At 44.5% G+C, this 26,631-nt stretch overlaps 2 protein-coding genes across 14 annotated transcripts in view; one reads left to right on the top strand and one right to left on the bottom strand.

Moving 5' to 3' along the window:
* Positions 1 to 274: 274 nt before the first annotated feature.
* On the top strand, positions 275 to 22,105 carry PACRGL (parkin coregulated like). Of its 10 annotated transcripts, none has more exons than XM_038533582.1 (11): positions 275 to 396; positions 1,949 to 2,062; positions 2,476 to 2,731; positions 4,473 to 4,557; positions 4,680 to 4,825; positions 8,537 to 8,604; positions 11,374 to 11,464; positions 13,748 to 13,882; positions 14,341 to 14,448; positions 18,640 to 18,720; positions 21,313 to 22,105. In XM_038533582.1, the coding sequence occupies exons 4-11, from the start codon at positions 4,506 to 4,508 to the stop codon at positions 21,367 to 21,369; spliced, it is 738 nt and encodes a 245-aa protein (XP_038389510.1). In that variant the 5' UTR covers positions 275 to 396; positions 1,949 to 2,062; positions 2,476 to 2,731; positions 4,473 to 4,505; the 3' UTR covers positions 21,370 to 22,105. The 10 variants fall into 10 exon arrangements, with proteins under 10 accessions (XP_038389510.1, XP_038389508.1, XP_038389514.1 ...); XM_038533580.1 differs by having other exon boundaries at positions 1,949 to 2,071; XM_038533584.1 differs by having other exon boundaries at positions 349 to 367.
* Positions 22,106 to 22,803: 698 nt separating this feature from the next.
* KCNIP4 (potassium voltage-gated channel interacting protein 4) overlaps positions 22,804 to 26,631 on the bottom strand; it is a 1,126,248-nt gene continuing 1,122,420 nt past the window's right edge. For 3 of the 4 annotated variants that reach the window (XM_038533579.1, XM_038533578.1, XM_038533577.1), the window contains exons 6-8: positions 26,527 to 26,631; positions 25,846 to 25,908; positions 24,013 to 24,306 (exon numbers count right to left, since the gene is read on the bottom strand). In XM_038533579.1, coding sequence (XP_038389507.1) covers positions 24,259 to 24,306; positions 25,846 to 25,908; positions 26,527 to 26,631 — 216 coding nt within the window. In that variant the 3' untranslated portion in view covers positions 24,013 to 24,258. Of the gene's footprint in view, positions 24,307 to 25,845; positions 25,909 to 26,526 lie in introns of all 4 variants that reach the window. The other variant, XM_038533576.1, reaches the window with a different exon arrangement.

The following is a 26,631-nucleotide window of genomic DNA, read 5'->3' as shown; positions in this document are numbered from 1 at the left end:
GCTGCGCGGGGCCACGAGCTGGGGAAACCGAGGCAGGCGCGCACGGCTGTCGGCCTCGCGTGCCACGGAGGGGCACGAGCCCTAAGGGACCCCGAGGTCGCCGCCCCTGCCCGCGGGGCTCCGAGCCACCCCTTCCCCACGCCGCCGCCTCGTTGCCAGGGCAACCCTCTTCTGCCCGGCAACTTCGCCGCCTCGCCGCTATAGGCTTAGCACACGCAGCGTGCGTCTGACGTCACGGCGCGGCGCCGCCGGACCCGGGCACCGCGCGGAGCGTCCTGCCCCCGAGCGCCGGCGGCCGCGGCCGGGAGTCGGGGGGCGCGTCTGGGAGCGGGCGCCGGGGTCGGAGTCGCGGCCGGCGTGGCGGCAGGTGTGCGGTCGCCGCGGGCGAGAGGCGCGGTAGGAGCGGGGCCCGGGCGGGCGGGGGGCGGGCGGGCGTTCCGCGGGGCCGGCTTCCGGGCCGCCCCGTTGCTAAGGCCGCCGCGCCGGTTGCCAAGGCGCTGAGCGCGTCCGCCTTCCTGGGGTCCGGCTTGGGCGGGAGGAGCCCGCTGGGGCCCCGGGGGGAAACGGCCTGCGCCCCGCCCCGCACGTCTTGTTCCGCGCGTCTCGCCCCGCCCCCTCCACCCTCGGCCCCGCCCCCTCCACCCTCGGCCCCGCCCCCTCCACCCTCGGCCCCGCCCCCGCGCGTCTCGCCCCGCCCCCTCCACTCCAGCCCCGCCCCGCGCGTCTCGCCCCGCCCCCGCCCCGCCCTTTCCTCCCCAGCCCCGCCCCGCCCCCTCCTCCTCAGCCCCGCCCCCTCCACTACAGCCCCGCCCCTCTGGCCCCGCCCCCTCTGGCCCCGCCCCCTAACCGCCCCCTCCAGCGGCCCCGAGTGTTGGGGGGACGGGGTGGGGGCGCCGGGGCGCTGACAGCGGGGCTGCTCTAGGCCGTGCCCGCCACGCTTGGGACTTTGTAGACGGTTCTTTAAAAGGATCTAATGCGTGTCTTCCCGGGAGACGCAGGGACGCAGGCGGAGGGAGGAGCAGGCGCCCGCGGGAGCCCGACGCGGGACTCGATCCCGGGACCCGGGGTCACGCCCTAGGCCCGGGGCAGTGCCCACGGCCGAGCCCCCGGCCGCCCCCAGCTCAGTGAACAGCCGCCGGGACAGAGGGGGACCGCGTGCGCCCAGGCTCAGCGCCCCCAGCCCCGCAGCCAGAGGGGAGGCCGCAGGTGCCGCAGCCCCTGCAGGTGCTCGACCCCGCCTGCCCCGCCCCTGCAGCCCCGCCGGGCGGGTCGGCGCGTCCTTCTGTGCCCGCAGGAGAGCGGGCCGAGGGCCGGCTGCTGCCGATGGACCCGAGGCCTCCACCCCTCCCGCCCCAGACGTTCTTCTTTTCTTGCTTGTTTTCAAGATCTCCCGTCTACATAGAGAGCGAGTGGGGGCAGGCACCGGGGGGGGGGGGGGGGGGGGGCGGATCCCAAGCAGGCTCTGCCCCAAGCCCGGACCCGGGACATCCGCAGCGGGAGGCCTGCCTCGGGCCAGGCGCCGCCCCCGCGGTCACGTCGAGGACTTGGGGTCCTCCCCCCGCTCGCAGGGGCGCGGGGTACCTGGTCTCGGGTCCTCCCCCCGCTCGCAGGGGCGCGGGGTACCTGGTCTCGGGTCCTCCCCCCGCTCGCAGGGGCGCGGGGTACCTGGTCTCGGGTCCTCCCCCCGCTCGCAGGGGCGCGGGGTACCTGGTCTCGGGTCCTCCCCCCGCTCGCAGGGGCGCGGGGTACCTGGTCTCGGGTCCTCCCCCCGCTCGCAGGGGCGCGGGGTACCTGGTCTCCGGCGCACGCGGCTTGGGACGTGGACGGTGTGTGGGCGCGTCCGGGTTTCGGTGTCGCTGCTGGGAATCCCCTGAGGACACCACACGTGAAACCGCCCCGATGCCGGGAGCCCTCGACGCTCAGTTCTCTGGCCCGTGTGTCCTTAAAGTCTTTCAGATGAAGAGTTTCCGTGGCTCTTTGAACGCTCCCAAAGTCTGATGCAGCCCCTTCCTGCCGGGACCCTCAGGAGCGACAGACATCTGTTGTCCCCAACAAAGACTTGGTGGGTCTGGTAGGTGGTGTTGAAAAATGGGCCTCGCGCTGGGATGCGGTCCACCCTGCTCTCCTTGCGTGTGGGTCGGGTCTTTGTGCTGCTTCTCAGCTATGACAGTTATGACCATTTGTGACCAGGGGCAGCCCGGGGGCTCAGCGGCTTAGCACCACCTCCAGCCCAGGGCGTGACCCGCCTCGGGCTCCCTGCCAGCGGCCTGGCCTGCTTCTGCTGCCCGCTCTGCCTGTGCCTCTGCCCCCACCCTCTGTGTCTCTGCCCCCACCCTCTGTGTCTCTCATGCATAAATAAGTAAAACTTAAAAAAAAATTAAGTAAATAAAAATAAGATTTACCATCAAAAGAAACATCAATTTATTAATCTTCATCAACATTAAGAGTAGTTGCTGTGATTACCCCCAATTACAGAGTTGAAGAAGCGGAGACACAGGTTTATTTAAACAGAAGCTTAGATCCTACGATTCCCGTCAGGGCCTTCTCCACAAGAAACCTGTCACGACAGTAAATACCTGCTGAATATCCACTAACGTGCCGTGTCAGATCGATACATTCAAAGCCTGCCTTACCTTATCTGAGACTATTTACGTGACACATTCAATGAGACTCTAATTACCATAGTTCTGGAAAATGCCCCGGGACTGAATGTGAAGTGTGATAGTAAGAGGTAAGTCATCTGCTGGTTGTAGGATGAAAAATTAAGTGAACATATTAATCAAATCAAGAAAATTGAAATTTAAAGTCGTTCTGTGTATGAAACAGTCTTACATTTAAGTTATCCCTACGGGGCACTTTGAGATGGTCACATCATGTTTGTGATATTTTGGGGCTGAATTATGGGGAGTTTTGCCCTTGTGAAGATTTCTAATTTGCCAAGTAGATTAAAATGATCTCATGAGGAATTGCTTGAAAAAGCATCAGTGTTCTATCCTGAAGGAGGAAAAACTAAGAAATTGAGAGTCTGTCCTCAAATATTTGAAAAACTGTCATTTGGAAGTGGGAGAAGACCTCACCCGTGCTGCCTTAAAGGAAGACCTTACGGTGTAGTTGGGGGGTGGTTTACATATTTAGGGACAACATCGAGGGCTTACGGTGGGAAATGCTCTAGGGGAAGAGTGCGCGGAGTGCGTGCAGGTGAGGGATGCAGCGATCACGTAGAAACAAGGGGGCAGTGCAGGAATCCAGTGCCCCCGAAGGGTGCTTTTGAGAAACAGGTCACGAAAGGCAGTGTGGAGCTTGGGGTGGGAGCTAGACCTAGAAATAGCAGCAGGCAGTTGGGTGTATGCATCTGGGTGCACGTGATGGAGGGTTCCTAGGCAGAGACGAAAGTTCAGAAGGAGGTGGTCCTGGGGGGCGCAGTGGGTTAAGCGCCTGCCTTGGCCTCAGGGCATGATCTCAGGGTCCTGGGGTCCAGCCGCACCTGGGGTGGCTCCCGGCTCAGCGGGGAGTCTGCTTCTCCCTCTGCCCCTTCCCTCTACTCATGTGCCTGCTCGCTCTCTCCCAAATAGATAAAATCTTTCTAGAAAACGTTTAGAGGTAGTGTGTTTGACAGAAAGTCATGACTTGAACTAGAGTCCTCCCATTAGAGGAGAAGAGGGCAGCGTGGAAGAGGGAGACGGGAACCATCAGTGGTGGTTGAGCGATTTGATAAAGCCCCTTATCTACTCCTCAGTAACAGCCTTTATAGGCTTGTGTTTTTCTCCCCTTTTACTAGAGCTGGAAATCAAGACTTAGGGAGATTAAATAATCTGCCTAAATTCTGGAACCTGGTAATCGGTAGAGGTGAGGATACAGACCCAGATCTGAGCCACCAGCTCCTTCTACCACGTTGATGCCATCGGTAGGGTTGAGTGTAGGAGGTGAAGGGAAAGAAGACCAGAAAGTTGGTGGTACCTTGATTAACAAGGGGTCCGTGACTTCACTGTGATAACCTCAGTTTTGGTTATGTTCAGTGTAAGGAGCTTGTATGCACTGAGTAGGAGAGTTTGTTATGTCACTTGAAAACTCGGGTGTGACACGCAGATGTTAGCATTTGGAACTGCGGAAACAGGCCAGAGAAGATAGAGATGCTAGGGGATGTGCCTGCCACTTTCTCCTGGAAATCTAGTCCATGTTTTCTGAATATAGCTAGAGGTTTGCAACTCAGTTTCTAAAAGCATATTTTGACAGTATGAATGGGGAAAAAAAGTCTATGTTTTCATACATTTTATTTTCTTACAGGTTGTTTTCCATTTGCTGTTATTGATCTTACTGAAGTTGTTCATATAATTTCATATTTTCTCATTGGTCTTTCCAGTATTTTGTTCCGTGCCATGCTTTTTGATGTATCTTTTATTATATTTTCTCCTCTGTTCTGTTTTGGTCCTACGTTATTGATGAATCCCTCATTCCCCAAATTCTGAAATCAGGTTTCATTGGATCGCAGGAGTAAAAGGGAAGCAATGCAGAAATCAGAGTGCCATGGAGGCGTACAGTTGAGAAACAGAAAGGCAGGTACAGAACACTGCTTTTTAGATGAAGAGGTGAATTTTGTTAATGACACATTGTTATATAGATGGGTAAGAGTGAGCTTTGTCTCTTTCACCTCTTTTTTGTTCATCTTCTGTGTTTTCCAGCTAACGGTGATCAAAGGACATCATCAAGTGTACATAGGACTACAGTTCAACAAAGCAGCTCCTCATCATCGACCAGTTCTCCAGAGACTGCAAGAAAGCTTCATCCTCGACCAAGTGATAAACTTAACCCTAAGACGATTAACCCGGTAGGTACAAAAGACGTTCCTGACTCCGGTTTTTCAGAGTAATAGACATTTAGCACACTGTTGAACCATTCTGAGCACTGTCTCAAGTTTGTGATGTTTTTGGTGATGGGGAAGGGTTACGTTAAAGCTGGTAGGGCATATGGTAATCATGTTGAAGAATGGAAATAATGATAGTGTGGAAATGAGAAGGTGTAGAGAAGAACCAGTCATGGCATATCCTATCACATTCATGGATGAGTATACTAGAGTATAAAATGAATGGCACACCAGCTTTATTTTTTATTTACTATAGTTCTATTACTTCCTAATATCTACGAGTAAGCGTGTGTTCAGTTGACATAGGATGGTTTACATGCTTCCATAGTTGCATAACCGTCTCTGACCATTTTGCTGTGATCTATAATTTAGCTCCCTCAGAAATCCCAGCTATGGTACTGGCCTCCTTTTGCCTTCGGACAGCAGTTTAATCCAGATTGAATGAATATGAGATTTATGCTCATTAAAGTGAATAATTGTAAGTGTGTAGATGAGTGAATTATCCAAAAAGTGAGTACACCTGTGCTACAATGCCAGGTGGTGTCTGCCCAGCCTTGCACGGAGTAAGATGACCATGGTTTCAGCCTTTACAGGGGATTAGAGCGTGGCTGAGACACTGGCTTTTTTTTTTTTTTTTTTAAAGATTTTATTTATTTATGATAGTCACACAGAGAGAGAGAGAGAGAGGCAGAGACACAGGCAGAGGGAGAAGCAGGCTCCATGCAGGGAGCCCGATGTGGGATTCGATCCCGGGTCTCCAGGATCGCGCCCTGGGCCAAAGGCAGGCGCCAAACCGCTGCGCCACCCAGGGATCCCAGACACTGGCTTTGATGGCCCGTGGAATACAGCAAGGATACAGTGAACTGGCCAAGGGCAGAAGGAGGTTGTCCGACTTTACGAATGAAAAAGAGCGTAAACATATGTGTTCCTCTCCTTCTTTCTGCACAGTGTCAAGTTGGACTCCTGAAGAGTAGCCTGCTGTCTCCTTGTTCTAGCTTCTTTTCCCCATGTTTGGTAGAGAGAACTCATGGGTGACGCTTGAATTTTCTTCCTCTCTTTGAAGAAGAACTTTTTTAAATAGTGCCCTAAGTGGCCCTAATCTTAAATTTTGTTAAGAATGAAGGAAAGTTTGGGGAAATAATGATTTGACCTGAGAATCGAGTGTATTGGATAAAACCATGTCTAGGATCTGTTAAAGCTACCAATCCAAAGTAGGTCAGCTAGAAGTCAGGCTAGAGGTCCCCATTGGAGCAAAAGGGAGTTAGGGCTTGGTAAGCAGCATTGAGGAGATACCTAGGTGCTGGGAACATTCAGGCTTTCCACAGCCGAGTGCTGTTTGTCTTGGAGAATCCGCTGGTCTATACACCTACAATTTATGCACTTGAATGTGTGTACATTTTGAGTATTTCATTTGGATCAAAAGTCTAAAAAATTTTTTTTAACTCAATATAGTGAGGTATATTTAATAATGCAGATTATTTTAGAGTTGAAACATGGTCTGTGATGACATTGTTAAAAATTGAAGGGACAACAGTTTTTTCATGGTAAAGGAATTTTGGTAAAATTTGGTCAAAATCCATAAAATGAACCCATTGGTAGAAAAAAGAAAACTTTTTATAATATGGGACCTGGAAGATGAAACTATTATTATTTCTAAAATGAGTTAAAAAGAAAAGGAAAGAAATGGTTAGAATTTCAATCAGAAAAATCAGAAATTTTGCCTTGGGGTGCCTGGGTGACTCGGTCGATTGAGTGTCTGCCCTCGGCTCAGGTCATGATCCCAGGGTCCTGGGATGGAGCCCCACATCAGGCTCCCTGCTCCGTGGGCGGCCTGCTTCTCCCTTTCCCCCTGCCTGTTGCTCCCCCTGCTTGTGCTCTCTCGGTCTCTCCCTCTGTCAAATAAATGAGTGAAATCTTTAAAAAAAAAAAAAAAGGAAGAAATTTTGTCTTGGTGAGTGTTTTGGAAATTTAGAGATTATTTACATGACCTGTAGGTCCAGAAAGTAAGATCATTTGCTAATAGGTGCTAGAACTAAAATAAGTGTGTGTAGCCCTAAGTTGTCTTAATTTTTCTCCCACTGCAAAAACATTTTTTCATGTATCCTCATGTGATATGATTACTTGAAAACAGTTTTTAAAACACACTTTTCTTCTTCTTTTTTTTTTTTTAAAGATTTTATTTATTTGTTTTCGAGAGACAGAGAGAGAGAGAGAGAGGCAGAGACACAGGCAGAGGGAGGAGCAGGCAGGGAGCCTGATGCGGGACTCGATCCCGGGTCTCCAGGATCATGCCCTGGGCCGAAGGCAGGCGCTAAACTGCTGGGCCACCCGGGCTGCCCTAAAACACACTTTTCTAAGTAGGAATTATAATTAGATGAATGATACATTACTATTTCTGTGAATTATGCAGAATACGGATTGAAGTTTGTAAATGAATCTCTTACTATAATACTGTACACTAATGAAACTTCATCTATGAGTTTTAACTTCAAGCATATGTGTTTTTCTAGAGGAAAAAAGGCTAATTATAAAATTATACCCTTAAATATATTCTTTAATTGCTGCATGTGATTTTATGTATTTATTTATTTTTAAAAGATTTTATTTATTTATCCATGAGAGACACAGAGAGAGAAGCAGAGACACAAGCAGAGGGAGAAGCAGGCTCCATGCAGGGAGCCCGATGCGGGTCTCGATCCCGGGTCTCCAGGATCACGCCCTGATCCGAGGGCAGATGCTCAACCGCTGAGCCATGCGTCCCCTGCATCTGATTTTAAAATAGTTTTTAGCTGGTTATATCTTTAAAATAGGTTAGTAAGTTTGTATTTTCTAATTTAGATACCTATATTTCAATTGATTATGTTCAAAGTACCATGTGATAAATACTTACTATTTGTGCCTAAATTCTCTGTCTTTGATCAACTGTTTTGAAATTATGCATGCTAGGATTGTTTAACTATTGTGATCGATCGATCATCTCTTACATGGACTTTGGGAATACAGAGTTAACTTATTCTTAAGATAATACATAGACAAACTGAGGGTTGTGAAGTCATCTGTGTGAGCAGACACATCCAGGCATGTGTTTGCTAGAGCCTTGCTCTTTCTTCAGTTTTATCAGCCCTGCCCATCTAAAGCCTTTTTCTTGTATAGAAGCATAAAAGCAGACTGGAGAAGTTACAGGTCCTCTGACTGTCCGGACTTCCATATTTGACTGGAGGACCAGTGGGAGATGTGCCGGAGGCTGCAAACAAATCTGCTTTCCCTGCACTGAACTGCTCTTCTCCTTGTACCCCTCACCTTGACAGGTCACACTGGTGGAGGGTAGAAAGATGTATTACCTTTATTATATTTATTTGTGATGTTCATACTTAATAATATTTATCTATATTATATTTACTATGTGTGTGATTCCAGCTGCCCTCAAGCCTTCCGAAACGAGTTAGGAGTAAAAAAGAAATCCACCACGTGTGGTTGTGGTTCCAGTACTGAGAGGACTGATAATTTCTTCTGTTTTGTCGCTGAGTAGAGTGGTGCACTTGACACCAGCGTCACGGGATGAAAGTCAGGATGTCCGTTTGCCTCTGACCTCAGCAGGATTAAATTTGATTAGGTGTCATTCCCAAGTGGAGGTGATAGTGTATTTATCGTATTTGTGTCATTTTTTATTTCCAGTTTGGTGAACAGTCACGAGCTCCTTCTGCATTTGCAGCCATTTACTCTAAAGGAGGTATTCCTTGCAGGTAAAAATCAATACAGGTTATAACTGACCCTATTATTCAAAATAATTGAGTAAATCAATAACAGTATTTAGTGTAAGTGTATTAAAAATTTTATTTACTAGAGAAGTTGGAATTAAGGTGACTTCCTAACTCTGGGAAACGAACAAGGGGTGGTGGAAAGGGGGTTGGGCACTGAGGGGGGCATTTGACAGAATGAGCACTGGGTGTTATGCTATATGTTGGCAAACTGAACTCCAATAAAAAATATTAAAAAGAAATAAAAAATATATTAGAAAAAAGAAAAAAAAAGAAATTAAGGTGTCTTGATAGATCGTGGGACATTGTTGAAAAAGATCATTTTAATTCCAAAATAGAATTACCAATAGATCTATAACTTAAGAAATTGAATGAACCAATTTCTAAAACATTATAAGCCTTCATGGCCTTGGGCAAATTGCAAATAAATAGTTCTATTTTTTTTTTTTTTAAGATTTATTTATTTATGATAGACATAGAGAGAGAGAGAGAGAGAGAGAGAGAGAGGCAGAGACACAGGAGGAGGGAGAAGCAGGCTCCATGCCGGAAGCCCGACGTGGGACTCGATCCCAGGACTCCAGGATCGTGCCCTGGACCGAAGGCAGGCACTAAACTGCTGAGCCACCCAGGGATCCCAATAGCCCTATTTTGTTTGTAAACTGCATGTTGATGATTTAATGAAACTTTCATTTTTTAAAAAAAAATTTTTAAGCTTTATTTATTTATTCATGACAGCAGAGAGAGAGAGAGAGAGAGAGAGAGAGAGGCAGAGACACAGGCAGAGGGAGAAAGGGTCCATGCAGGGAGCCTGATGTGGGACTCGATCCCGGGTTTCCAGGATCACGCCCTGGGCTGAAGGTGGCGCCAAACCACTAGGCCACCCTGGATGCCCAGAAACTTTCATTTTTCAAAATGATATTTCAAAAAATTATATTTATTTTTTTAAAGATTTTATTTATTTATTCATGAGAGAGAGAGAGAGAGAGAGGTAAAGACACAAGCAGAGGGAGAAGCAGGCTCCATGCAGGGAGCCCGACGTGGGACTCCATCCCGGGACTCCAGGATCACGCCCTGGGCTGAAGGCAGGCACCAAACCGCTGAGCCACCCAGGGATCCCTCAAAAATTATATTTATTGAAATGATATTTCTTAATAAGTATATATGACTTTTTTTGCTCCCTTTTGATAGAATTCTTGGCATCTTTCCAGGTAGACATCAGAACTGTTTTAAAGAAAACAAATAGTTTCTAATGGAGTGATACCATTTCAAGATTTCACTACCAAGAAACATTTATTTCTTCTAATATATCCAGTTTTAGTCTGTTCTAGATGATAGAAAATGTCATTTTCACTGTCGAAAGAATAATCACAACATCCTTTCTGTTGTTCTAAAATTCAAGAAATGGGGGCACCTGGGTGGCTCAGGTGGTTAAGCGTCTGCTTTAGGCTCAGGTCAGGATCCCAGGGTCCTGGGATCGAGCCCCATGTTGGGCTCCCTGCTCAGCGGGGAGTCTGCTTCCCTCTCTGCTGCAGCCTCTGCCCTTCCTTCTACTCTCTGTCTCTCTCAAGTGAATAAATGAAATCTTTAAAAAATAAAATAAAATTCAAGAAATGTAGTTTTTAATGGTACCTGCAGATTTGGAGGAATAAACTCAATGATTCTTCATTTTATTGTGTCTATTTTTTATTTGTATTCTGAGTTGAAACTGTATTTCAAGGTTCTCATACCCACCTTCCCACTCTAAGCAATTATGGTTGCTAAAATAGTAAAAATGTCACTGAGGCCTCTTGCTGTGAAGAAAATAATGCTAAAGAAAGTGTCAAGAAGTTGAGAATGTTATAAAATGGTGAAGAAACATTTGAGGGCGATGGATAAGTTCACTCTTGATTATGATGATGGTTCATGGATGGATTCACATATCCAAACTTTTATCAAATTCTGTACTTTATAACTATGTACAGTTTTTTGAATGTTAGGTATTTTAAAAAATATTTTATTTATTTACTTGAAAGAGAGCACAAGTGGCAGAGGTGGAAGGAGAGGGTGAAGCAGACTCCCGGGCTGAGCAGGGAGCCTGACAAGGGGCTGGATTCCACCCAGGCCCCTGGGATGATGACTTGGGCCGAAGGCAGACACTTGACCGACTGAGCCACCCCCCATCCCAATTCCTCTGCACCCCACCCCCCAACCCGACAAAACAAAACAGAAAGCAGCAGCAGCGACCCTAACTGAAGGAGCTCCCACTTTGTAAGCTTGCATGGGCTACTTAACCTCCTGCCCTCAGCTTTCTTCTGTTGAGCAGGGCTAAAATCTGGCTTGTCTGCAGATCATTAGGGTTAAGTGTTCTATATCTGAAATAATGTTCCATGCACAACAAGTTACTGTGTCTTGTTATCACCTTCCTTTGTTTGCACACCTGTAGGTTTTCTGTTCTAATTATGACTGAAACATGTCAAGTGTAGCGTTTGTATTAAGACTCAGCAGCATGCCTGAGCCCCGAAACTGTAAGCTTCACAAATGTGGAGTTTAGTTTTACCATCAAACAATTTTGCTGAAAGAGTAGGAGTTTGTGGGATTATAGATGTTGCTGCATAAGATGCCTTCGTAGCATCATTTCCAGCTGTGGTATTCCTACGTGTTACAGAATAGTTCTAACATGGTTATGTTCTAGAGAGTATGGATATGTTAGATCATTACTGCTTAGCAGCTAATGACATTGTCCATGTTAATGTTCACTGATGTTCATTATTTTAGATTGGTCCACGGTTCAGTGAAACACAGATTGCAGTGGGAATGTCCTCCCGAAAACCTTCCATTTGATCCTCTTCTTATTACTCTAGCTGAGGTAGGTGTATATCCCATTTCTCCTGCATGTTTATGGGGGAAAAAAAGCTTTTTAAAATTTTTAAAATTGTTTATGGAAAAAAAGCTTTTAAAAATTGTATTAAATGTTATTTTGTAATGCGTCAGTAAATCTTACTCTTTACTTTTGAAATAAGAGCCAAGCAATAGTCCTTAAAATACCACATTCCCTTAGAAACTAATTACGGTCAGTATATGTTTATTAGAAACTGATTAATCAGGTTTATACACAAGTTAGCGTGTACGGGGATTTGTACATAAGTGGATGAAATATTCGTACTTAATTGCAAAGACAGAAGTACTCAGAATCGTACAGAACTAATCCTATCAGGAGAGCGTCAGCGGTTTAACTTGAAGTACATCAGATGGCGGAGAGCGGCTCATCTCTCCACACAACCAGTCGTGTCTACGTGAAGATGATGTGTTGCTCAGGGAACTGATCTGAACTACCTGAACGCCCTTTTGGAGAATTCTCTGTGCTTTTCCCACCTATACATTTTAAGTAGAATATCGTGGAGATCATTTTTATAGAGGGTTTTAGGAAAACTTCTGATAAATTCCTTTATGTTATTTAACATTTACATCAGGAAAAAGTTGGCAGAGTATTAGCTTGAGGTCAATCAATGGTCTCTTCTAGGCAATTTATTCCTTTTGTTAGAGTCACAAGTTCAGAGACGAATTAACCACTTGTCATATATTTAAGGTAAAGAAACTTATCTTTTTTAAGAGTTATGGATCATTTTGTTGGTCTTGTTTTTCTCAATTTATTGCAAGAGTAGTTTGGTATGATACCAGTGATGGGCAGCCTGTTTTGAAATTCAGTTTTGATCAAACTCTTTTAAACTTGGTATTAAAAACTTAAAATGTATCAGTGTTTCATCAGTTATTTTAAAACTTATGTGTATGTTAGCAAATCATTTTTTAGATGACTCAGTGCTATAGTGACAGCTTTGGAAACAGGCTCCAGCTAACCAAAAGGTGAGGGGGGTGCTTTAATTTGGGGAGTCCTTAAGGGAGTCTATGTTTAGTCCAGATCCCATAAAGTCAGTTCTTTAAATGATTATTTTCCAACCACCAATGCCTTTATTTCTGTGTCGGGTAGATTGTTAGCCTTCTCCTCTACTCTTTTAATAATGGGTAGGTACGCACAGAGCCTCCCCCATGGAAATCCCTTCACAACTTGACTTGATTCCTCATCTCTAAAATGAGCGGGATAGGGGCACTCTTCAGATGATAGCAGCTGTGGGCCAAAGTGGTGCCTCTGTGGTTGGCAGCATGGTTTTCAAAAGCATCCAGGAAAGGAAGGGTTTGATCACTATTTGGAAGCAGGTAGTTTGATCTAAAGGGTAAATTGGTTGAAAATTAGTATTTTTAGGCATGATTTTGGAGCCATTTATACTTAATCACAGACAGTAATGAGTCCCAACTGCAGGAGTATTGCTATTGCTTTTTTTGTTTTATGTTTTTTTAAAAAAAGCCAGATGGACCTTTTATCTTGACTCAAAGTGGTGAGTTAAATCATAAAAGAGTACTGTCTAGTAGTTTCTGATGCACGTAGGGTGAAAGACTGCAACAATACACGTTTTTTTTTCATATTTTTCTCTCATGTTCCAAAGTTTAAAGTGAGGTTTAAATTCTTACAGTGGTTTTCGAACGTGGGAAAAGATCTTATTAAAATACCTTAATATAAAAAAAACCCTTTATATAAAATATGTAATATGAAGGAAGTATAGTACTTTAGAAACTAGTTAAACAAGTTGTAAAATCACCATAAAGGTAGGAGGTCCAATAATTATGCATTCATAAAGTGGTGATTATAAAACAGCATTTTAGATTGATTCATGGATTTCAAGCAATATTCAGGGGTACACACAACATTTTTTTAGTATCCTTGTGAGGGTTTCTTTTTATTTCTTTTTATTTACCTTTGGTCTCCTTCCCTCCTTCCTTCCTTTCTCTTTCTTCTTTATTTCCTTTATTTTTCCTTGCTTTTCTTTTCCTTTTTCCTGTTCCTTTAATTTTTAAAATATTTTTCTTCCTTGCCGTGGGTAGAAATTCTTCCTGTCTCATATATGTCCTTTGTTCCACATTTTCTGGGTTTAATTAAAATGGTAATTACTGAAATTACAAATTACGGTTAGGAAAACCATAATAAAACTTGATTTTCATTTAGACTAGTGAAGATTCAGTTTTGTTCTTAGCATAACCAGGTGTGTAGTAAGTCAGTCAGTCTTGTTTGTTTATTTGTTGGTTTTGTCTCTGGCAGGGTTTGAGAGAGACTAGACACCCATACACCTTTGTGTCGAAGGAGGGTTTCAGAGAATTACTGTTGGTGCCAGGAGCTTCTGAGAAAGCTGTACCTTTGCTTCCGAGACTGATTCCTGTGCTAAAGGCAGCTCTGGTATCCTCTATTCCTTTGGACTTTCTGTGGTACATTTAGAATATTTTATGTCTTTTTTTCTTCCAAATTATTTGCAAATTGGTCCATTACCCGTGATCTTGATGTGCGTGCAAAATTAGGCCATGGTTATTCAGGGACAGATGATTACTTATTTGAAGACTCCTTTAGAGGATATACGAAAGGTGAAAGGGGACATTTTGAGTAATTAGAGAAAGTAATAAAACCTCACATGAGTCTTGCCGCATGCTGTGATATAGTTTAATTAGTGTTTCGGTCAAGCCGGAGATCCGTTTTTTTTGATTCTCGATGGTCCGGTGTTAGAGGTGGATTCTGGGTTTAGTTGCTTATCTTCTGACTTTGAATGTACATTCTTACTTTTTTTCTGGTTGACCTTCTTATCTCTCCTTTCCTCCTCTTTCTTTTCCTGTCCCTACACCCCCGGCCACCTGACCCTCCAGGTCCACCTGGATGATGAAGTGTTTGCAAGAGGACTGAATGCTCTCGTGCAGCTTAGCGTCGTTGTCGGTCCTTCTCTAAATGACCATCTGAAACATCTGCTTACAAGTGTAAGTGCTGAAAAGATGAGAGTGGCTGTCCCCTCTGTATCTCATCATGATTTTGTGGCTTCAAATTAATCACTAACTGATTCAGAAATCTTAAAAAAAAAAAATCCCCTCATTCTTTAAAAAACTACAGGTCCGACCAAGTAGTCCATAAAGTATTTTACAAAGGTGCAGTGTTCTCTTTAATTTTCCTACATGAGCAGGAGGGTTGCAATAAAAAGCAAGCAGAAGTTGAATGGACGAAAATTAATAACCAGTACGATGGTTTTATGCCAATGTTGATTGGCCGTGAATGGTAAGGACGGCTTATACAGCCACAGCTGTGTTTTTCATCTTTTTTTTTTTTTCAAGTTTTTTAGTGAGTCTGTAAATAGTATTCAGGATGAGACTTTTCCCTGTTATGAGTAGTTTAATCCTTAGGACAAATACACACTGAGATCCTGGACAGTTCAGGAGGACCTCAAGACCACCCTTGGGTTGCTAGAAAGGCTCGTTAAACTCAGAAAAACTGTTATTTAGTGTTTCAGTTTATCGCAGTGAGAGTATGCCGGTTAAAATCAGCGAGGGAAGGATATGCATAGAGCAGAGCCCAGGAGGGACCAGGTGTGGAGCATCTAGTTGTCCTCCCTCCCAGTGGAGCTGTGTGGACACTGCTTGCTTTTTCCCACAGTGACATGTGGCAACACACATGGAGTATTGCCATCCTGAGAAACTCACCTCAGCATGATGTCCAGGGTCACGTTGGGGGGTCTCCCATGCAGGCATGACTGCCTGCTTGCGTGGTTGACCTTTGTCTCCAGCCTCTCCAGAGGTTGAGCTGACATCCTGTGGCCCAAGCTCCCCCACCCCCCTCCCCCCCCAGGAAACAAAGATACTCTTACTTGGCAGGTCATAGCGAGGGCTTAGGGGTTTCCATCCAGGAGCCAGGGACAAGGGCCAATCCTTTTAGGCAAGGTTAATCCTTTACTGCACACACCGATAAAGAATTAAAGTCCTTGCTGGAATAGCCCATGGCTGGCATTTCTGTGTGTGTCCTTCTGTAGTTCAGAGCTGAGGCATGTATTTTGATCCTAGTTCTACTATTTTTTCTGGACACATTCCTCTGAGAGATTCTAGAACTGTATTTTTAACTTCTAGCTCCACAGAGAGACGGTACATGCCAGGAACCTATGGCTAAGCCTATAGAAAGCGGGGATGGTAGTGAATGTCTCAGGATTACTGTGCTCAGGTTAGGTTAGGAAAGGTGGGAGATGAATTCCCACCAGCACCAGGTGTTTGATGGGAGAAGACACAGTGGGAATAGACTCAAACCTTAATATGTGGAGGCCTCAGGAGAGAAGGACGAGAACCCCAGCAGGTATTTGCTCATGACCTTTAGGTCAGCAGGCTGCACCTGATTAACCGCAGGAATCTCAGCCTAATATATAAAATGACTCATTTTGGATTGATTGCTCCAGTTAGACAGTCAATATTTTAACACATCTGTTGCTCTCTGCCCTCTCGCTGTGGGCCAAGTTTATGCTGTAGGCACAGGGACTGTAATGCTGAACAAAAACCAGATATGCCCTCTGCCCTGGTGGAGATTGGCTTTTGTTTTTTGGAGAAATAAGTAGCAAGGACATCCGCTGAGAAAGTTGGAATGAGGTGAAGGGGTTGTGATAGAGAAAAGGAATCATGCTGGGCTCGATGCTGAGCAAGGGCCAGCACCTTTGCTTCCTAAGTAGCCTCTCAGTCCCACCCACCGTGGCAGAAAGAAAAGGCCAGGTTAAACCAAACTATGCACGTTTGTTTGTTTGAGTTTTTCTGGGTCGGTAGCATTATTTGGTCGCTCACATCCCTCCCCAGAACCCTGGACTGAGTGAAAGAGGCCTCCCCCCTTCCTGGAGTGTCAGCACCTCGGGAAGGTCTGGATACCACACTGGCCTTCACCTGCTGGTGGTTTTCCCTAGAGGAAGGAAACTGGGGATTAAATCTTGGTCTGTTAGCCGCGCACCACCAGGCACCCCTGAGGACCCACTGAGGGGTGCACCCCCTTACCTCACTTTACCCCCATTACCCGGAAAGGCTCCATTTCGTTTACATATGTTTTGTTTACGGACCTCTGCCTTAGATGTTCTTTGAAGAAAGGGTTCTCTCCTCTAGAAAAAGAATTTCAAAACCAGTTACGGAGCCCATAAAGGACTCATTTATTCCTACACAAATGAAGTCAAGTCCTTGCTTAGCTTCCACTCAGACTTCCCTTTGTCCCTGGGACAGTGGTCCTTAAACTTTAAAGAGGAAATAAATCACCTGGGAATCCTGATAAAAATGCAGAACCTGGGCCTCTGCCCTGAGATTCTGGTTAAGTCAGTCTGGGTGGGACCCCAAAATCTGTAGTTTTTGTGTGAGTGGATCAGGGGATTCTGGAGGTGGTGCTTCGTGGATCTGCCCCTAAGCCACTGCTCCCGGGTAATGTGGTCTGCAGAAAGCAAGCCAAAGATCTGATTTTGCAAGGGGTACTTTGTCAAAAAAGACTACTTTTGGTCAAACAATATTTTACTGAAACATAAGATTTACAGAAGTTTCCAGACAAGCCATACAAAATGGTCACAAGCTTTTTCTTGAAGGAAGGATTCTACACTTGACAGCAAAGACACAATGTTATTAGTGAGGGCTGTGATGTTTGTTTAATGTTCCCGTTTTGGTTCAAACAATCAAGCTTGTCCATCTACAGCGTCTAAATAAAGTTAGACTTGGCTAGAGAGCATATTCTAAAGAACTGGTTAGCTGCTTTTAACCGATGCAATTAGATCACCATGAAAAGGGGGAAAGGAGCCCATAAAATTAAAATAAAACTACCTCTCCCCCTCAAAAATAATAATAAAGAAAAACACCGACACCCCTGCAGCTAACCCTGACAACTACCTTCATTCACAGTGCTTTACACTTAAACCATGATGGGGGAAATGAATAAAAGCAGAGAGGGGCCACTGCTTTTAAACGTTTCACAACAATCCAGATGGTACTTCTGGCCTCTGCTCATGCTTTGCAACAGTGAATCAGGACAAGACTTTTTTTCCCAAGTAGGCTCCATGCCCAGTGTGGAGCCCCATGTTGGGGCCTGAACTCATGAGAGGTCTTGAGGTCAAGACCTGAGCTGAGATCAAGAGTCGACGCCCTACTGGCCAAGCCCCCAGGTGCCCCAGGAGGCACTTTTCTTGTCCGTCCCCAGGGCTTTGATAAAGTCTGTCTGTCCTCTCACTTAGAGTTGCTTCTCTCACATTTTTATCTTCCTGGGACTCTTCTGACCCTCCCCCATCTTCACTGACATGACTGAAAGGCCTTCTACTCGGTGCTCAGTGGTGGGAAGCACTCCTGGGTTTCTTCCATCTGTGCGATGAGGAAGAACCAGAAACCAGCTCTAGGACAGGCCCTTAGAAGTATTTGATCGATGACTAATTCTTGCCTGGGCTTCTTTGGTATTTCCAGACAGTGGAGCCATGAGCCAGTCCTGCCGCGGGCTCATATGTTTAGGTCTTTGGGTGAGTTGAGTAATGCAGACATTTGGTGGGGGGGACGCTATCCCAGGTTGTGCCTGACGGTCTGAACTGCTGTTTTCCCCTCTTTGTTCCTGTGATTTTATCCCCCGTCCCCTGGTGCTCTCCCTTTGCAGAGTTCCCCTGTCGGTCTGAAGCCCATTCAGGCTGTGCCAGGGACAGGTGGTCTTGTGGTTTGGAGTCGGAATGGCCGGTCACTGTGGTCACTGTTACTGCGTCATTCCTGTGAACACTCTCCTTTTCGTCTCTTCCCTTTTTCACACTTTAGGAAACACCCGTGTTTTCAGAGGCTTAGCTTTCCATCATGGTCCTCCAAATGCTCTCTGAAAATACAAATTGGAGAAATTCGCAGTTTCATAGAAAACTTATCCTGGATACCATTCTCTAGCAGGTTTTACAGGATCGCTATCATTTGAAATAGCGTGAACTCTTTCTTTTAACAAATACAGTGCTATCTATTATACATAAATTTCCACAAGATATTTTCTAAAAGAAGCCTTGGAATCCAAACAAATGATGTTTGGATAGGTCGGTCGATAGGGCAAGGACTCAGTGGTTTTATTTCTTGTTAGCATACTCTTCTGTAACGTTTTACTTATGCCGGTGTGAATATTACTGCTCTTCAAATCATTTCATCCTCCCAATCTTCCTTTACAAGCTTTCCAAGAGACTAAGGGATAAGAAATTCAAAGAGCCAATCACCAGTGCATTACAGCAGCTGGAGCAGCATGGTGGAAACGTAAGTAAAACATCATTCCTTAAGCCACATTTTCTTTACTTTGACTCTACAAAATGGACTGTGTAATGTATTATTTCGGCCACAAGTAATCATGTGGAGTTGAGGTTATTTTGCTAGGAGAGCTCAGAGTTTCTGTTTCGCGTAGGTCACACAGTGTTGAAGCGTTGGGGTTCAGACCGGACTGTGTAGACGCTGGCCCGGCATACCTCTCTGTGCTTCCTGTGTGGTACTCCGTGTTGTGCAGCGTTACGGGTGTTTCCTTTATTTTGGGTGGTTTTGCTTTTTAGACCACTAGAAAGTTCAGAAAACAGAAGGATTAACATAGAGAGCTCATTGAAGAAAGTACTCTTTTTTCCTTTCATTTGCCATCTTTTCTGTCTAAAAAATATATAATTTTGTCATTGTCACGGATTGAAATAATGAGATTTCCAGATGGCTTCACTACCATGTCGGAAGCGCCACGTGCTCTGGAACGCGTGTAGGCACATACACGAGGATGAATCAGGTTATTGTGACTTGCAAAAATGTGCAAGAGTGGGAGGGGATCCCATTATTACCTGTGTGGTGTCAAATAAACTAGGTTAATTGAATTTTCATTGTTTAAAGAAGGGTTCACATAATCTAGCCTTGGAAGTATTTCTGTAAAGCAGTGATGCCACCTTGTTGTGGAGATTACATTTAATCAGATCTTAATGATGGGGCTGCATGCGATTATTTTAACATTCACTGGAGGTGCTTTCAAAAGGAATTAGAGAATTCTTGTGATCATATACAATTTTAAAATGGTAGATGTGTTAGTTTAAGTCTTGTCTAAATTACCTAATTGACCAATTCCAGTGACTGTTGAAATTGATTATATTCTTTCCATGATGAAGCCTCAGATAAAGTCTAGGAGAAGGAAGGAAGTCCCTAGATCACTGGGTAACAGCTTCCTTTGTTCCGTATGCAGGGTTAGCATGCAGACACCTTGTCCAGACGTACAGAAGCACCCCCTAGCCTAGCCAGCTTCTCTCAGCAGAAAGGAAGTTGTTTGCTTGCAAATGTGCTTCTGAGAATTGGAATGCAAAATAATTTGCCATTTCCTCCCCTGTGAAATGCAAGTAAACAGATGCTAAATATTGATGGCGCAGCTTTCAATCTGGGACTCTCCCCAGGTGGTTTTCACACATTCTGTGGAAGGGGCGAGCGGAAAGGGCAGGAAAGGGCCCGGCCCAGCGTGTGGCCCAGTGTGTTAGATTTCATGGCTGGATGTGCTGCGCAGGCGCAGGCGGGCATCGTTTTCAAGTAAATAAACTTTAGCGACCGCGCTCTGAGGTTTGGAGGAGAGTAAGGGGTGTAGGGGACCAGCCCAGGGCCGCAGAAATAGCTGGCAAGGGCGTCCCTCTTACTGCCACTCACTCTCATTGGTTCCGAATCCTGCTAATAAATTAAAAATTTGAAGTTAAGTATTGTTTATTTTTTCAGACTTTTTCTCTTCTTGTTCTTCTAACGTCTTACATGATATTTTAATAATAATATTTGATCAGAGGTTTTCTTTGTCCTGCTATTAATACAACAGTTGATCTTACTTTCTGGTGGCCTAATGACCATTACGCTTGCTTTTGGTACTTGCAATCCCTCCTGAGGTTAACGATGCCCCTCCTTCCCTACTAAACACTTAAATGTCTGTATAGCTTTCTCTTTCTTTAAATAGTAGAGGTGGGTCATTAGGAGAATCTTCTCAGTATTGCAGCTTATCATTTCTTGGGGGCTTGTGTGTCCCACAGTGATGGAAACACTCCACTTCTGGGGAGACAGGAAAGTCAGCTCCAGGCTCGGAGTCACTATTTTACAACTGATCGGTTTACTACCTGCCTTAAGCATCAGTTTACTCTTACCTTGATTTAACTTTCATCCTGAGTCCTAGGCATGTCTCTCTTGGGAAGGGTACACACTTGAACACACCCCAATCTTGATTGAGCCCATGGGAAGTCAGGAATTCAGCTGAGTGCTTTTTATTTTGTTTGTTTGTTTTAATAAAAGATCTATTTACTTGAGACAGAGAGCATGACCGGTGGGGCGACGCGGGGGGGAGAGGGAGAAGCAGATGCCTGCTAGGCGGGGAGCCCCACCCACAGGGGCTCTATCCCAGGACCCTGAGAACATGACCTGCACCCAAAAGCAGATGCTTAACCAGCTGAGCCATCCAGGTGCCCCTCAGTTGAGTATTTTTAGACATTAAACTCATCGAATCCCCACTGCAGCCCTCAGGGGTAGATTGTGTTGTTATCCCCCTTTAAAGGTCTAGAAACTGATGCTTAGAAAAATGTAGCCCCAGTTTTAATAGGGAAGTGCCTGGCAGAAACAGACTCAAATACTGGGGTCTGGTTCCTAACCACTTCTCTAGTTAAACGTATTTTTAAAAGAGTAGGAGACAACCTATATTTTACTGAACTCAGAAAAAAGTTTCACTTCTCATTCCATCTTGTGTTCTCGTTCCATTTTGTTTGTTTTGAGTTTTGGATGCTTTTTTAGGCATGCTCCTCTAGATGTAGTACCTATCAGGGGAGCCCTACAGCATACTAATGAAGCTAATTTGTTTTCTTTTGACAGGGCAGCCTTATCATCATCAAATCTAAAATTCCAACGTATTGCTCCATATGCTGTTGAAGAAGGGAGCCCACAAAAATGTTGTCAGCCCCCCGTGACAGGTGCTAAATGCCGACCACGAGTACCTTTGGAACCTTTTCAGATTCACTTCAGTTTATTCTTTTGTTAATCACAGCCACCATTCGTTATTTACTAGACGAAGAGGAGTATACACAGTTCCACTGAATCATAGTAAAAGTCATTCATCAGCAACAAAACAAGAGTGGTCGATGATGGAAAGCTATTAAAAATGGTTTATAATGGTACAATTTTGCAGGGTTGGTTTTTCATATTTTTACAGTTTGATGCGAACAACCATTATTGGGTTTATAATAGAAGTGATTGTATGCATTTTCTGATGCCTTTTATTTATAATATACCTCTCACAATTTGTAGCTGTGTGCTTATTTTTAGACATTTTGTCATTTCTTGGGTTTTATGTTTATCAAGGCTACGGAAATGTAAAGTAGTGGACAAACATTTGTGAATTCACTGTTAATTATCGTCTGTAAATATGTATTTTATGATATAGAATACTTGGAAAAACTTCATACCAGAGTATTCTAGTTTAAGAAATTTTTCTGAATGTGTAAATTCTCTTGTAAGTATGTTATTTATTACAACTCATTAAAACTACCTAAACTTTAGGTGTTAATTGTATTTAAGTAAATGTTATTTTTGTATCCCATAGTCTGAAAATACTGAAGATACTCATTTCATGAAGATATTCCACAATTAAAATCTTAAAACTCTTAAATGTAGCCAGTGATTTTGTTATGTCTGCTTATGTTTAACAATGGACTCAACTAAAAAAGCTTTTAAAACCTACTTGACAGGCATAGTTCTCAGTGTGATGTTTTAGAAGCCGGCCCTGGATCATTCTACAAGAGAAAGGAATAGAGTGAGAAAGAGAAAACAGGAATAAGACTTTCCGTCCTGAGGGCAAGAAGGGAGACCACAGGGACTCCCACTGTGAGTGGCCCCACCAAATCCAAAGCAGACATATTTTGGGAGGGATGGAGGTTGGGGGTCACCCTCTTATATGGGAGCACTCATATTATGTCTCCGCGCCATTGAAGAATGCCTTCTCCCCCCATCCCTCAAGTACCCAATTCTCATTTCAGATACAGTCTCGCAGCTGGAATTTAAAAGAGAACAAGTAATTACTGAAGAGTTATAATTGCAGAAATGCCCGTTTGTCCCTCAGAGCGCTTGTCCCTCTTGGCCCTCCTGTCTGGGATATTCCTTTCTTGGGTCTCTACTCGCCTGTCACATCCTTGGATCATGTCAGCTGAGACATACACCTGCCCACGGGCTTTGCTCTTACTCCTTTCGGTTGTTCTTAGCACCCCCCTAAGCCAAAGACGTGTACAACCCGACAGTGCCATTACATAAAAATTTTTAGTCTAGTACTTATATGAACTTTGTTGGAATAAATACCTATAACATAGACAGTAGAGTTATAAACATTTTATTTGCTTTTATTTTTTTCTTTTCGAAATACAAAATGTGCACATTGAGTTTACACAAACACGCGATGGCAAATTTCAGTGTACATGTATTGTACTACTCTTAATTTCTACACTGGTGATAGCAGGGCAGCTTTCAACATCCTATCTCTACACCAGAATAGATACCTGATTTATTGTTGCAAAGACAGTTGCAGATTTTCTCCTACTGCAGCCTCTTGGCCTTCATGATGTTTCTGCAAAACAGGGAAGCTGTGTGTATCCCTAGTAATAATGTTGGGGCAGCTTTACAATTTGGGCATAAGATCACTGAAAAGAATCTGAATTACTGGAGTTTTATGATAAGCAAAATGACACTACAGTCCAGATGAATTGCTTAGCATTTATTTTCATTTTCAGTGAAGTTTTGGTGTGGTAGGTGTTGACAGAACGGACTCACTGATGGTTTCCAACTCAATTCTGCTTGTTCCTTGTTCCCTGTAGGCATTGGGGGAGTCCAGGTGTCTTTGTCCCTCAATGGGGTGTAAGAGAAAAGAAAGGTACCCTGGGGAGTCAAGAGAAAGGGGACGGCATAGGCCTTCAGTGCTGTTAGGAACTACTTGTTATTCACTATTACGGTGTGCTAGAGGGCAGATAGCGTGACCCTTTGCATATGCCTATTAACATCCTTGCTTAGTTCCACACCTTCTTGGACTTGCGCTCAATGACACAAATAGAAGACAGTCAACCAGTAGGATTGGACAGATCCAAAATTATATTCGTCACGTAGGCCTTGGCAATAATATGTGTTATGAAAAATTAAGAAATGCTTATTAAATAAGCTTTATTAGGCATATGCTGACATCCGGTGATGAACTAATTTGTTTCATGTTATAAAAAAAATGCCAGGTAAATGAATATCTTTAACAGAAGGCAGCAAATCCATAGAAACGGGGACTGTGTGTTTGTTTTTCAATTATTGTAATCTTGTTTTGTTTACTTAGTGTATAAATGGAATCACAGCATACAAACGTGAAAATTAATTTCTGGAAATTAAATGCAGATGCCAGTATTTTAGAAAACCATTTAAAATCCTGGGGCTGAAGACATAGAGTTGAGTAGCAAAAAACACTGACATTTTAAAATCACTGATAATGTGAAAGCTCAATAATCCCATGGCTAAAGAATCAATAAAACTATATGCCAGGCTCTATTACTTTTGAATAGTCACAGGGTATGAAACGACTTAGAACATCCCATGAACTCAGTGGCGTTATGAAAAGGATGCAAATTTGTAACTGGAAAACTCAAATCTTTCGGGGATTGCTTTATATTAAAACAAAGCCTGTTTGCATAATATGCCTCAGTGTAAAGCTGAGCAATCTATGCTAAAAGTGGTAGCTCCAACTTTAAGTGTGGTAGAGTAGTTCACATTTGTCTGATTGAAGATGCATTTGACGAGTTAGATCACATTTTCAAAGAGCTGCATGGAGCGCATTATGTTTTCATCCTGTGAGGGAGACACAGTAGAATTAAGTGGATCTGCCAGGGAAAGACACTATTTTGCCTCTAAGTACTGCCCCCCCCAACCCCCCCCACCACCACCACTTATGCCAAAAGCTCAGATACTATGTGTTTGCAAATACAAATATCATTCTATCCATTTTCTACATGGATCACTATGGAGAGCCCATTTTACATCTTGTCGAGTCTGCAGGCTTTAAATGTTTCATTTGAATCTTACTCGGTGTTAATAGAGAATATTTCCCGAGTCAGAATGCCAGAACGGAAACCAGAGGCCCGGGCGCGAAGGGTAAGGGCCAAAGAAAAGTGAGCAAATGCAAATTTTGCCATTCCAGGTGGATCACAGGCCGGAGCACAGGGTCTCGTCCACGTAGAAGGAAACAGGGTTTGGGTGTGATCTAAGGGCCAACTTCATTCAGGATCAGAGGTTGGGGCTTAGGAGACACGTCCATAGTCATTTCATCATCTCCCTTCTCGTTTGGGGTCTGTTAGTGCTAAATCTGTATGGCTTTCAGAAGCCTTTAAAAACGAACGGTCTCTCAGTGCCAGAGGAGGAATTGTTTGGGAGCAACCTTTGGCCAGCGGCTGTGTTGGGTTTAGCATATTCCTAAGAAACAAGGGGACAGACCGGGTACTACAGGGGCGCTTGGGGATTGTGAACGGCCCTTGGTGAGCCGGTTATAGTAATGGTAAATGGGAGCTGAACTTGTGCTGACTTCCAGGGCCAGAAGCCAAGCACCAGCATCAGCAGGTTGATGTCACCGAGTTAATCTCTCGAAGAGCACGGCCTTGAAATGGAAGTTGGGACACAAACGGGGGCCAAGAAAGGGAAAGTCTGTCAATTTGAAAATGAAGAGAAAACCTCAAGTATCAACAAACCTCATTGCCTCTATATTTATTTACAACTATTTATTCTTAAATGTGGCTCTACCCTTGCATCAAGTCCAATAATATCAGGTGAGCTAAAACTGGTCTCCCACCAGATAATGAGAACCACTTGGATTTCTCCATCGAATTTTTCTGCTCTTTATTTTTTATTAACCAGAGACCATTACCGGTTCATCCAAAAAGCCACTGCTGGTGCACATACGTTAAAGCATGAGAAATCGGATGCAAGCGTGGCCTGGGATGTCTACTTGGCTGTACTGTAATTCTGAATCTATAGAGATAATGTGCCACATGCTAAGTCTGGGCAGAGAACAGTTCAAATCTCACATGTGTTTTGCCCTCAGTGAAGAATGCTGTCTGAAGGATTTAGGAAACAAAAATGCGGCCTATGTGTCACGTTCGTACGTTCAGGGCTTCCTACGTAGCTCTCCTCAGGGTAGGCACCCTATAAAGAGATGTTAATTAATTGGATTATAAGCCGATGCTTGTTTTCAGAGTAGCAGGCTTCTCTCAGCTGTGTGCAAGGGGTAAGCTTAGGTCAGCTCCATGTCTCGCTCAGTCCCCGTGGCTGGCTGACTCTACTTCGTCTGGCTATGGTAAAAGCAGAAGGGATGGTGTCTTTACTACCATCACTTACCTTTTGGCAACTTTCAATGAACTCATCTATGGTCACAACTCCATCTTTATTTTTGTCCATTTTCTGTTGGGGAAGAAAAGACCAAAAACCTTCACTCAGACCTGGCCCTTGGCAACCTCCCTTGGGACCCTCGCAGCTGAAGCTGATGGAAAGTCCACCCGCCTGTTTTACAGGGAGGAACTGCTTGAGAGCACAAGCTAGTCCTCTCTTCCTGATAAGAATCCTAACGCCAACTGCTGCCGGGCTGTTCCCTTTCCAGCAGAACGTGGCAGACATCCAGGATCGCTGCCCTCGGAACAATCTGGCCCTCCAGCTACGCTAGCTCAGGCACTTTGCAGACACTTTCAGGTCTTGGTTTTCTCACCTGTAAATCGAGGCTAAAGAGGATTCATGACCATAAGGATTCTTGTGAGAATTTATTGAAAACAAACCCAAAAGCAAGTGAAACACGGCAATTCTCTAGTGTTCTCTCTAGGATATAGTGAATGTTCAATAAGTGTAGTTATCAGTATCCTAATAAAGTCAAAACCAAAATTACTAAATTCATGGGATGGTTAATATTCTATTGCTCTGTCCCTCTCAGTAAAAGTTTTTTTTTTTTTTCTTTTGCATTCTTCTGAATTATCATGACACTGGAAGAAATTTACTCTCTTTCACTCCCGCTCTGATTCCTCTACCTACCTGGAAAAATGTTTCGACGTGCTGTCTGGGAGCATCTTCCTTGAGGACAGGATATGTGCATTTACCCATCATATCGTATATTGCTTTCATTATATCAAGCATTTC

This window comes from Canis lupus, chromosome 3, assembly GCF_011100685.1.
Source record: "Canis lupus familiaris isolate Mischka breed German Shepherd chromosome 3, alternate assembly UU_Cfam_GSD_1.0, whole genome shotgun sequence".
In the NCBI taxonomy this organism is placed as follows: domain Eukaryota; kingdom Metazoa; phylum Chordata; class Mammalia; order Carnivora; family Canidae; genus Canis; species Canis lupus.
Note: the sequence above shows the minus strand (reverse complement) of the source record. Positions and strands in the feature narration are given on the sequence as shown.